Genomic DNA, 12293 nt, shown 5'->3' with positions numbered 1-12293 from the left:
TTCCAACGCTGAGGCATGGACCTGCACTTCCAGTGAGCTTCGTAATGGTCCTCGTCGTCCTTGTATTGCATCTTTCTATGGGGGTAGTGCTTAGATTCCTTCTCCCATTGGCTCTCGTCGTGCCAAAGGGAGGAGTCGCGAGGTCTGTGACCGGAATTCTTGGTCCACGCAGCGTCGCGAGACTTCTCCATCATTCTGTCCCGGAAACCCCTGTCTCTCTTGTTCCCCGGCATGCTGCCTGACTCCTCGTAAAAGTCTCTGTCGCCAAACGGAGCGTCGAATCTGGGATAGTGGCTACATCTGAATCTACCGTCTCGCACCCTCCCGTTGCTCTCCTCGCTCTCCTCTTCGTCTTTCCATTCGTTGTCGCTGTCGCCTGACTGCTGGTACACGCTGCCTTTGAAGGAAGCCTCTCTGTGAAACTCTTTGCCATCTGGAGACCATGGTGAAGTGCCGCTGATCGAAGGAGGATGTTCAGACGGTGGTCTGTCTGAAACGAAAAGACCAGAGTCGAACTTGGTCCAGTTACCGTCGTCTTTGCTTTCATCCCTTTCCGGTTTTAACTCTGTAAACGGACAGAAGATGCTTTCGGGGATTAGAGGTTTTGTCTTGGCAGAATGCCCGCTGGTGCTCAACATCTTGATCTCCTCGAAAATATCCAGCCCCATTGCGCTGTCTTCTTCTTTGTTCGGTTGTTTCTGGGGACTGGATGGAGGAGGAGTGTCGGAAAATAGATTTAATAGCTCCACTTCGGCTGAGGTCTTTGATTGCGTTGGTAATTGAATAACAGGAGACATCCTGTTGGAATTCGGCGTATCTTCTTCGGATTGTTTAGCCGGGGGTTCTGGTTCGCCTATGATCTCGCGCAGAGCGGCATATTTATCGCTGGATATCGATATCGAAGCCTTTACTTCCACTTTCTCTACTACTAACGGGCTACTCCTCTCTTCTGTAATCGTTTCAGTAGCTGGTTTATCAGAATCCTCGTTCGAATCGCTAGGTTTCTCGATGGATTCGGTTTCTTCCGTGTTCTCCTCGATGTCTACTATAGCTTTCGCTCTGTCAGATTCTTCTTCCTCTACCTGTTTCGCCAGGAAATCTGTAGATACTTCAGACTCCGTTACCGATTCGATTTTAGTCTCCGCTTCGAGTGCTTGAATATTTTCGAACGTCAAATTCGGAGAAGATTCCCTCGTATCCTTAGACTTCACCTCAATTGACTCTTCCTTGGACAGATCCTCGTTACTAGGTGGAAGTTTCACTGTCAAGTTCACCAGAGTAGCCAGAGTTTCCGATCTACTATCGTCGCTAGCTTCCTGTTGCTGATTAACAATTTCGAGCTCCTCCTTCGTCACTGAAGACGTCTCTTCTTCGGTGGACTCCTTCGTTGCACTTTCTTCGTTTTTCTCCAACTGCTCCAGCTCTAACAGTTCCCTGAAAACAGCGTACTTGTCGTAAGTAGCGTCCTGTTTAGTTTCCTGGTCAAAATTCACGGCAAAAGGCGGTGGGTCGTTGAACGGCTTCGATTGCACCACGTTAGACACAGGTTGTGCTTGCACAGCACCGACTTGTTCTTGTTTCACAGAAACTGGTTCTTCGGTATCACTAGCTGCAGCCTCCTTGGCTGAAAGAGTAGCCAAGCATTCGGTGAGCTGCTGAAGCGTGAGACTGGTTAATTCCTGGACAGTCATCCCTAAACTACTAGCCAGCTCGTCCAGATTGGCAGATGTTAATTGGCTTAGTGTGATATCCAACGAAGGCTTGGTCTTCTTGGGTCCAGTGGACGTAGCGGTGGTGGTAGTAAAAAACGTAGACAAATTCGTGGTGGGCACCATGGAGCTAAAGGAATCCTCGAACGTGGACGTGGTCATGGCGCTTATCAGATCCGATTTACCGAATAATTGAAGCGGTGGACTGAAATTGTCGTCAGACTGGCTGATCGCTTCTTTCGTCGGGCTCTTGTCCCTGTCCTTAGTCGCCACGGGCTCTCTTTCGGGGAAGTCGTAATGGAAGTAAGTGTCTGTATGCGGTGGCCTTGGCGGTGGCTTCACGATACCCCTGACGGCTTGCTTCTTCGGAGGCAGAGGCGGTGGGTTGATCAAAATGTTGGCAATCCCTCGCGGAGGAGGTTCAGGTACGAGTTCCAGCTCTGCGGATGAGCTGGACAGTCTAGAATTGGCATCGGAGGAACAAGACTTCAATGGAGACGCTGGTGATTCGTTGACTGCCGAGAAGTCGACGGAGAACGGCTTATCCATGGACTGTCCTTTGTTATTAGATATATCGATATCAAATTCCTTCTTGCGTGTAGACTTTATGGGGCTGGGTAGCTTCACCAAATTCTGCGTGGACTCTGTCGGGTCCTTGTCCATTCTACCGAGCAGAGAAACACCTCCGGTAGCGGACACGGTCGAGACTACAGGGGATTTCGAGGTAGAAGAGTCTTCGGGAGGCAGAGACACGGATAGGGGTTGATGGTGAGTCGTTTTAGGTGTAATGTCCGTTCTCCTGGATGAATCGGAGCGCATGAAAACTGATTGGATCGCTTCGTTCTCGTCGAATCGGTCAAAGTTCGCAAAGTTGCTATCCTCGAATTGATTCTCCTTGGAGATCGCGTCGTTTCGCGGTTTCGTTGATTCTAACGGTTCCGAGAGAACGTTAAAGTTCGTTGGGAACGTGTCCGCTGAGCTTGTAGACACTAAATCTTTCAGGACTTTCTTGGGAGGATTCTTCAGGTGTTGGAAGAAGTCCTTCTTATCCACGTAGGGCTTGACTAAACCGGTTCCTAACGGATCTAATTCCGTGAAGACATCTACTTGTGGACTCTTAGCTTGAGCCTGTAACAATTAACATTCGAATTTTTATCGTGAACATTCAAATCAGTTGGCATTTATAACTTAGAAATTATATTACATAGAAATAGACAGGTGTATAAACATTTACCTCTTCCACGTCCTTTTTAACTGGCGTATTTTTGGTCGAGCTTGCGAGTTCGCTGTCGCTGAAGAGATTTTCGGTTTCCTTGTCGAACCACTGAATGGTACTCTGAAGTGGAGGGGTCTTGCTAGTTAAAGTGGTCGCTGGACTCGACGTGATCGACGATTGGGCGCCTGGAACCGTTTGCTGTCGCTCTAGGTGGCCTCTTTTGGAAGATGACGGTGGTGGTGGTAAAATTGGTCGCACTGTGTCTTCCAGCTAGATTCACAACGTTGTTTAAACAAATTGCATAACACGATATAACGATATCAATCGCTTTTAACTTGACGTACCTTCATATTCGCGAACGAATCACCAAATGGATCGGTTTCAAAGAGATCGTCAGTGGAGGGTGGTGGGTTTTCAGGAGTAATTTTGTCCATCTGGTGAACACCTTGCTGCAGAGAGTTCAATTCGAATTGTAAATTTAATAAATCCGCTATTATGCCACTTTGGGACTCGTTTCGTTTGTCAGCTGATTTGTCTACCTCCGAATTAGTATTCCTTACCCGATGAAGAGAAGACTCTGATCCTGCTGCACCCTATTGCAGAGTAATTTCACGGTTAAAACGGGAATAGGAATTATCTAGAGGCAACATCTATCGAATAAAATTTAAGAATTAATAAAAGAAACGGAAAAATAGAAAATTATGGCAATTACTTTAGTATCGGGGGTAGGTTCAACAAAGATGCCAGTAGTGTGAAATTTATTAACGTTTATAGCATTTTGCTCCAAGTGTTGCTTCGTTATCTCGATCTCCTTCTTTTTTAATTCGAATACCACTTGAAATAAATCTCGCATCGCGATTACCACCTGCAAAAAATGTTAACATAAAGATATATCTCTATGACAAAAATTCGGAATATTTGCTCAACAACGAGGTACAAAAGATTTGAAATGAAACGGAAAATTTTTACGTCCTAGCTATTAAATAAAATATAATTCGCTATATCAAAGAAGAAAGGTACGAAGATGTGGAACTAAAGACTGTATTAATATAAGAATACCTTTTTGCTCGAAACGAGTTTTGAAATCGCAGCTCAGAGTTACGTCTCGTTATACTAATATACTAAACGCGTCCGACTATACACGGTCCGCTGTCACTTATGGCCTATTCCCCCTCTATTACCGTTCCCTCTCTCTTATAGTTCAATCACGTGGTCATTTATATCCTCTTACGCCTTTCAATAACTCTTAATGCACAATTTGATATGTCGTTTCGACGATTATATTAATAAAACGTTAACCAACTTACGTGGCTCAAAAGGCAAATTAAAAAATCTTTACGAATTAAAATATCAAATAAAAAATATTCGGATCAATTAAAAAGCAAAAGCTATCATTTTTTTACTATTTTATCCTAATGCTTCTTCGTGTAGGGAGAAAACAAAAAAAAGAAAAATACTATTTTCTTCAAAAAGAAAAAAAAAAGGATTTAGTCCTAGAATTCATATAAATCATATTTAAAAAAAAAAGAAAATTATTAACATAGTGGATATTTAACGAAATATATTTTATATATATATTACGCTATAAGAGCTATTATAATATTAATAATAAAATATTATCTCGCCTAATTGCAATCAATAAAGAAACGTGACTCATTCCATCTTCGCTATCAATTCATGAAACAGATTTCCAACTGAAATCTCTACTACAACCACTTTGCAGATAACCATTGCGTGACTCACCCTATATGACAACCTCGAGGAACTGCCAAAAACGTTTATGAAAAAAAACATCACGCACAACCTTGGAAAAATCAGAAATTAAATAAAAAAAAAAAAGAACAAACATATGATATATACATATATAAAAGGAAATGATAAAACAACGTTGTACACACCTACCTTAAATGGCAAAAAACAGAAGAAGGAAAAATCTAGAACAAAAGAGGGTGGGTGCGTTGCCAAAGAAATCGTAGTCCCTTTGGAAGCATGAGCACAGAGGGAATCGCGTATAATCGAACAACAATCTCCCGCGGTGTATCGTTGGGGCGGCAGGCCGAATCGTATAATGCAATTATTTACATACCCCTCCGGAATTACCGAGCTATCGAGGTCGATATTGCTTCCCCGGATTGGGCAAATATCATTTTAGACTCCCTTGCCTCGGCAAAGCGAATCGTTCACGTTAAACGACACGGTCCGGCCGCGTTTAAGGATCGTGCTCGCGCACCAACGGCTCTCCTATCGAATCAACGCGCACAACCTTGTTCTTTTGTTGTTTCTCAAAGACAATATCCGTGTGCCGGTGACGACATAATACCCGCCTGTCCTTGCGTTTGCCGCCCTCTCGCTTTTTTTTTTTATCGATTCGATGGCGAACGGTCTCTTTCTGACGATGCTTTGGTAATTACTGCCAATTTTTTCGACCTCGAAGGATTGTATGTATCACTCGATATAGAATTGAGATACAGAAGTTAAACCATTTGCGGTTCTGTGTCGGTTTTCGACTTGGCATTTCTTGCTTCGACGTGTTTAGGTTGATGTATATGTATTTTAGTTTCAATATGTCTCGATGGAACGTATCTCCTTGTTGTGTGAGTCGATTTTCATGTATGTCGATGTTGTTGCTTGAGAGAATATGCAAACGGAGTCACAGTATTCGAAATTTAGGATCTTGACTAAGAGTTACTCGGGGTTCAGCGTAGTGTGCGACTTTGATTGTGAAATATTAAATACTTTAATCCTGGTCCTTGTATAGGTTTCGATTCGAGATTTAGGTAGTTTGACCGAGTTCGAAGATCGTGGGAGATTGTTGATTAGTTTGAGCCTCGTTGGGTATAGGGAATTAATTTTTTTCTTTGGCGGGGTACAGCTGTTGTTCGTGGAGAGATTGGTCGAGTAGCGGCTAATTAAGTGTAAAGAAATAAATAAAATGAGATTATAAGTTTAATACAATCGTGTGATATTTTTCTAAAGTGTTCTATAATAAAATCTCTGATACGTTGCTGCAGAAACTTGCTATTCATTTAGAAAACTTCATTAACATACTTTCGTTCGTTAAAAAAAAAATAATATCCTTAAGCTCGTCTGTATTACTCAATTTCTTTCCCATACTTAATAAATGTTCATTACATTAAATCAGAGTAAAAAAACAGAAATTAACTCCAATATATTCTTCTCTCGTCCACAGCCAAGATTCTGATTAAAGAGAAATAATAAAATAAACTTACGACCAATAATTTCAGTTTGCTAATTTCTTTAACTGGTGGTTAAAAAAAAAAAGTAAACTGGTAAAAGCATACTCGATACTGTTCAAATCTTACTTGGCTAGCTGCTTTATCTGTCTTGATGCCAAAGAAACGATGGCCAGTATCTGGTGACCCAAAAATGTATCCAAAAGCTCTCGAATCGCTCATATCCTGTGCAATGAACGATATTTTATGTACAGGATGGTGATACAGACAATCCTGGAACAATAAAATTATAATTACATAAAAAACTACCCACTGTATATACGTATTAGGTTGAAGAAAAAGAAATCTATTATTTTTATAATTTTAAATGGATTTCTTTTTCTGGGCCTAATATATTAATGTTAAAAATAACAAATTTTGTTTTCATGGGCTAACTATTCGAAAATCAGACTTTACTTTTAATATTTATTATAGTTGCCATTTTTTTTTTAAATCATTACCCCAGACTTTTCGTCCCGCAAGCGTAATCCATCGATGCTGACCTGGACGGCGATTCGTTGTTTGTGTTCACCGGCAGCTCGAATCGCCATCTTCAGATCCGCCAAAGCTGCCTGGCACATCCGGTCCCCGCGTGCTTCCGATACTTCCAATATCCCAATCAGCTTCGCCTTGAACGACACACCCTCCCCAAGAAATCGGGTTGGTTCGTTCTTGACTGCTTAATAAACAATTACAAAGTCATATTAATTAAACCGAGAAACAAAAAAATTGAGATACTTTATTTTAAAAATTCAAGACTGCCTATAAATATATAACGCATAAAAATAACAGTATCAATTCGAAGAAAGAAAAATAAAAATAAAAAGTAAAACAGCCAGATTTCTATATTTCAAAAATTTTCAAGTAAAAGAATGTACTCGATTTTAGAGATACTTTATTTTAAATGTTCAATGCTGCCTATAAATAAATATATAACGCATAAAAATAACAGTGTCAATTCGAAGAAATAAAAATAAAAATAAAAAGTAAAACAGCTAGAATTCTATATTTCAAAAATTTGTAAGTAAAAGAATGTATTCGATTTTAGAGATACTTTATTTTAAATGTTCAATGCTGCCTATAAATAAATATATAACGCATAAAAATAACAGTGTCAATTCGAAGAAATAAAAATAAAAATAAAAAGTAAAACAGTCAGAATTCTATATTTAAAAAATTCGTAAGTAAAAGAATGTACTCGATTTTGATTAATTTCGTATTAAGTTATAACGTTAGAAAAATATTCTAACTTCGATTTAAGGGTACAATTACGCGCGAATTTAATTTCCACGAAATAGGAACGAATTCATCGTTTATTTCGTCGTTCTCGAAGACCAGAAACGCTTCTCCTGCTGCAAGTAGTAAAACTCGATATTTCACCCCTATTCCGCGCTACCCCACCTACTCGAGCCTTATTAAATAACATTTCACTCATCGATGCTTGCATCTAAAGCAAAAAAAAAAAAAAGAGAGAGAAAAAGGATGAAGATTAAATTGTTCCTCGCGAGGAAAGGGAACGCAGTAACAGGAAAGAGAAATAAATTGCTTATCCGGATGACACTCGACAGAGTTCTCGTTTTACGCTTTCGCCGGGCGAATTGATCGTGCGGCCGATCGATATAAAGTTCAAGAGGTTTGAAACCATCGTGAACGGATCGTTCGGAACCCCCTGCTGCTTCGAGTTCGATAATTCGATAGGATCACGTGGTACGGGACTGAAGTTGGTCCCAGCTCGAACGAGACCGCATGCAGGGATATTAAAACGAGCACCCACCGCGACAGATTTCACGTTACTTTGTTAGCCGTCCCGCGGCTCGTTGCTGGTCTCGTGGAAAATTGATCTTGTAAAACGCCTGATATAACCGTTTCTGAATTTACGAGTAGGACGCTAACGATTAATTCAAACTTCAATACACAATTGCGTGGTGCCTACCTAATTCTGACATTGGTATCGTATTTTAGCATTCTTCACGGTATCTGGTGTTTCGTTTTCTCATCTTCATATTTAACCTAATTTTAATCGCACTATAATTTTCAGATATATCTTTCTCGCACGCAGAATCATGAAAAAAAATGGATAAATATTTATATAAAGATATACATCAGTTGTAGAAGATATATCGGTAGAAATATTTCTTAGTAGCCTAGTTCGAACGTTTTCCCGTAGGCAGAAATATTTCTTCCTAACCTATTTTGCCTGATAGACGTGCCTTACAGACATGTAAAACGTAAAGTACATAATGACACACTTTCCTGTCTGTGGAAACGTTTTTGTAACATATCTAGAACGACCAGCGAAATGTAGTTCAAATTCCAGCAAGACGAGTTTATAGGTTATCCTATATCCCAAGAGTAATTCGCCTAACTCTGTTCAACCATCTCTATATATTCTATTATGCCATCATTTTGTTGATGAACAAATATGACAACCCACTATTGCACTTACACCATCACCATCTATATTCTTCTTCACAACCGTATACAAAATTCTCTCTCTCGGTCATCAACCGGATCCCCGTGCGTATAACCCCTCGCAGTCTTAATCTCTGCCACTCGTAGCTTCTCGATTTGCCGTTCTACAGACAATTTATCGAAATCTCCGGCCCCCCACGCCCTCTCTGGCTTGAACGCAGAGCTTCTTTAACGCACACTTCCGACGACCCCTCGCGACTTTAATGGCCACTAGCACACCAGCGCATTTGTTTGAACGTACTCGTGCGACTCGAGTGGAGAACGCCAACTGTCGATACTCGACGCTCTATCCGGATAACCAATTCATGCCCTTCCCTCCCGCCCGTCGCGGTCACCTTTGTACCCCCGTTTCCCTCCAGACCACCCTCATCGGCGCACGCGTTCGCCTAACGCTGACACAACTATGCTACGTACGTAATACTACATAAAAGTATCGGTCGAGGGAACAATGGATCGATAAGATAGAGGAACCAACGTTAACCTACTGAAATCGAGTTCGCGAGGAAACAATGCACTGCCGATTCCCATTCCCTTTTACTGCACTAGCTGCATTATCGATCGAGTGGTTGCTAGTAACGTTATTTTGTTACAACAGATGGCAATAATGATGCCGTGGTAATAGCAATGACTGTGAGATTATGATACGTGTCAGAACGAAATGAACATCCAGGGTGATACTGGTAATAATGTTTGAACTGTAATTGATATATTTTAACCATTTGCACTCGAAAGGCGAGTCTCAGTCATCATTTAACACTAGGTTTATGGGGGTTTTCTGTATACCTATTTCTAATGACACCCGTCAGATTTAGGATAAAGAAAACCATATATTTTCTTTATGAACAAACGATGAGTTTAATTTGAAAATAATCGCAATATTAACAGACTTAATATAAGTTAATCAAATCTGTTAATATCGTGTAATTGATGCAACCCATTCATCAAATTGACAGGTCCCATAAATCTAGTGTTAATCAGACTCTAAAGATCGATATTAATTGATGTATCTAATTTAATATTACCCAACGATTCGTGGAATATCGAAATAAAATAATTCTGTGTCTTAATTTACATATGATTTCTTGTCTACCACTTTAAAAATGTCGTCGACTTTATGGGAGAATGTCTTCGAATTAATATTTTTCTCGAACGAAAAGATTGTCGAGTGCAAAGGGTTAAGAACCGAGTTTTAGGAAGATTCGACCGCCTGTTGACAAGCAATCCAGATACAGCGTTGCAGTTTCATTGAGTTCCGATAAAATTTCGTATAAGTTAATTATTTAGTCGAAGTGGTACCGAAGCCCCGCAGAGATCGTTGACGTACGGCGGGTTGTCTGGCTACAGGCGCCTAAAATTTAAATCTTTAACGTTTCGTTGCTTAAAAGTGAAGAGAGATTGAATGTGTTTATTAGAGAGAAAATGTACCTTTCGTTATCCTGATTTCACGTTTACTTGATTCACTTTTAATTTTAATATATTCAATAGGTATTTCAAATTGAATTTGTATTTAATTTTAATTAAATTTGTATAACTTTTATGAATTTTGATATATGGATGAATTTTTTAGCTCTTCGTGTAAGATGATACCGATTTGAAACTACCAATGCATTCATTGAATGCATACATTTGTAACAGGCTTTGCATTTGAAATTGATTTACTTAAGAAGCCATAAATCGTTCACGATACATATTTCCTGTAGTACCCTTGATCTTAAAATAGTTATCTGCTATATAATAAAATTAAATTCAAATAATTGGAACACGTTAAAATAAACTGATCGATAATGTTTGCAGAAATCTGACCTCCTTAATAGAAAAAAAATTGGATAACAATTTCACAGCTAGATTATCGATTGTATGCATACAAAAATATCAGAGAAACGTGGCAAGAGTACAAATTTTAAAAACAAAAGTACTTAACAAATTAGCTATAATAACGAACAGATGTTAAAAATACTACCCTTATCGATAACTTGGCACGTTGAAACTTCTATTAAATTCACACGAGATAATGTACAATGTGATTGTGAATACGAATAGAATATGAACATGTCAGAACTTTTATGAATGAATTATGAATGATTATATTAATAAAAAATTTCATGCTATATTCTAGGAGTAATAATATATCATCAACTATAACATGTAATATTTTTCTACCGTTTAATAATGACTTTTAACTATAATAATCCTACTGCATAATATGAAAACTAACCAGATAGTATTTCATACCCTTTCCTTTACATAAATGTATGGAAGGTTGCCTAACTTAAGGTGTAAATAAACAAAATGTGTTTTATTTTAAACGAATCATTTATAAATGTCTATCTATTATGTTTTCATTCCTACTTTTATGCATTCCTATAATGGTTTGAATAGAATTCAAAAATACAACGAAAATTTATCTAACTTAGTAAAAAATGTAAACTTTTTATTTCACTATATATTTTCTTCTTTTGATTACTCTATATCTACTTCACTTTTAAGTTAATAAGATTCAGCTTTCCCTCTACTTGTTGACATGTAAAATTAATCATAAGTACTATGATTCCTAACACGAACTACGAAGTAACTAGTGCCACCATCTACCGGCAATCTCGTGTACAAGCAAGTAAATCAACAAACTGCATTACCACAGTCGGTAAGTCAAATCAGTAATAAACCTCGCGCGAAAACCAGAAATTGACAGTATCGCTTCGAAGAAAAGAAAAAAAGAAAAGAACCTACATTCTTTTAGCTGCTTTCGAACCACATACATCGCGTATAACGCGTAATAAATAATTCACAGATGAAATTAATTTACGTAGCTTGATTCGAACAACCGTCTTTCTCCCTCTTAGAGAATAGGGAAGCCATATTCCAAAGCTCCCTTTGACCGATCTACAGGGTGATATCACAACGTAATTCTTACTAGAACGTGAAAGATCCCACAAAAATTCTCCTACAGAGCCACATACTCGCCGTTTCGTATCACAATGTATACACCAGATACACAAGTCGACGTCGATAACGCACGATTTTAATGGTATCCACGAAATTTCGTTCAATTTGTTGCAGGGGTGGCTTTTATTTTTTTTTTCTCTCTTTTCTTTTCTTACTCACACTTGCACGGACTGTTTTTCTTCCGTAAGGTCTGCATCGATAGTCCCGTGTAGGCGACGGAAAGTATCGGATATAGGAGAGGAGAATGCTACCGATCTTCTCTCTCGGCGCACCCTCGGCCGCCGTACTATCGTGGATAGAATTCTCAACACAGACACATGTCGCTCACACGTCTCTTTCTCCCTCTGTTTCTACGATTCCTCTCTGTCGCTTTCTTTCCGTTACTCTCCCACTCGCTTGCTCTTTCTCTCTCTCTCTCTCTCACTCCCACTCCCGTTCCCTTTTTCCCCCGCGGCCTATCTCGTGCCTCTTTAGCTATCCTGGCTGGCCGTTACTCTTCCGTTACTCCCTCTGTCTCCCTCGATTCGTGTATTTCCACGGGAGTATGAGGCTGGCGCGTTTCACGTACGGTCGGTACTTCTTCTTCCGCAACACGCTCGCACTTTGTCGCATACAACAAAAAGGACACCAAGATCGTGCGAACACTGTTCAAAGATCGGTTTCTCGCGGTACACGCGCGTCACGTAAAAATACGGAGGAAGTAACAGCTGCCTCTGCCGG

General features: G+C 39.6%; 1 protein-coding gene across 1 annotated transcript; it reads right to left on the bottom strand.

The window, feature by feature from the left end:
* Positions 1-7: 7 nt before the first annotated feature.
* On the bottom strand, positions 8-11769 carry LOC143221153 (uncharacterized; the record flags this gene model as incomplete). The annotated part of the gene is made up of 7 exons (XM_076446665.1): positions 11733-11769; positions 6620-6834; positions 6249-6392; positions 3638-3790; positions 3270-3518; positions 2944-3195; positions 8-2837 (listed from the first exon to the last, which is right to left on the bottom strand). Coding segments are annotated over exons 1-7 (3880 nt in total), but the record flags the coding sequence as incomplete, so codon positions are not given.
* Positions 11770-12293: the final 524 nt, after the last annotated feature.

This window comes from Lasioglossum baleicum, unplaced genomic scaffold (genome assembly GCF_051020765.1).
Source record: "Lasioglossum baleicum unplaced genomic scaffold, iyLasBale1 scaffold1999, whole genome shotgun sequence".
In the NCBI taxonomy this organism is placed as follows: Eukaryota; Metazoa; Arthropoda; class Insecta; order Hymenoptera; family Halictidae; genus Lasioglossum; species Lasioglossum baleicum.
This window is presented reverse-complemented; position numbering and strand designations above follow the sequence as displayed.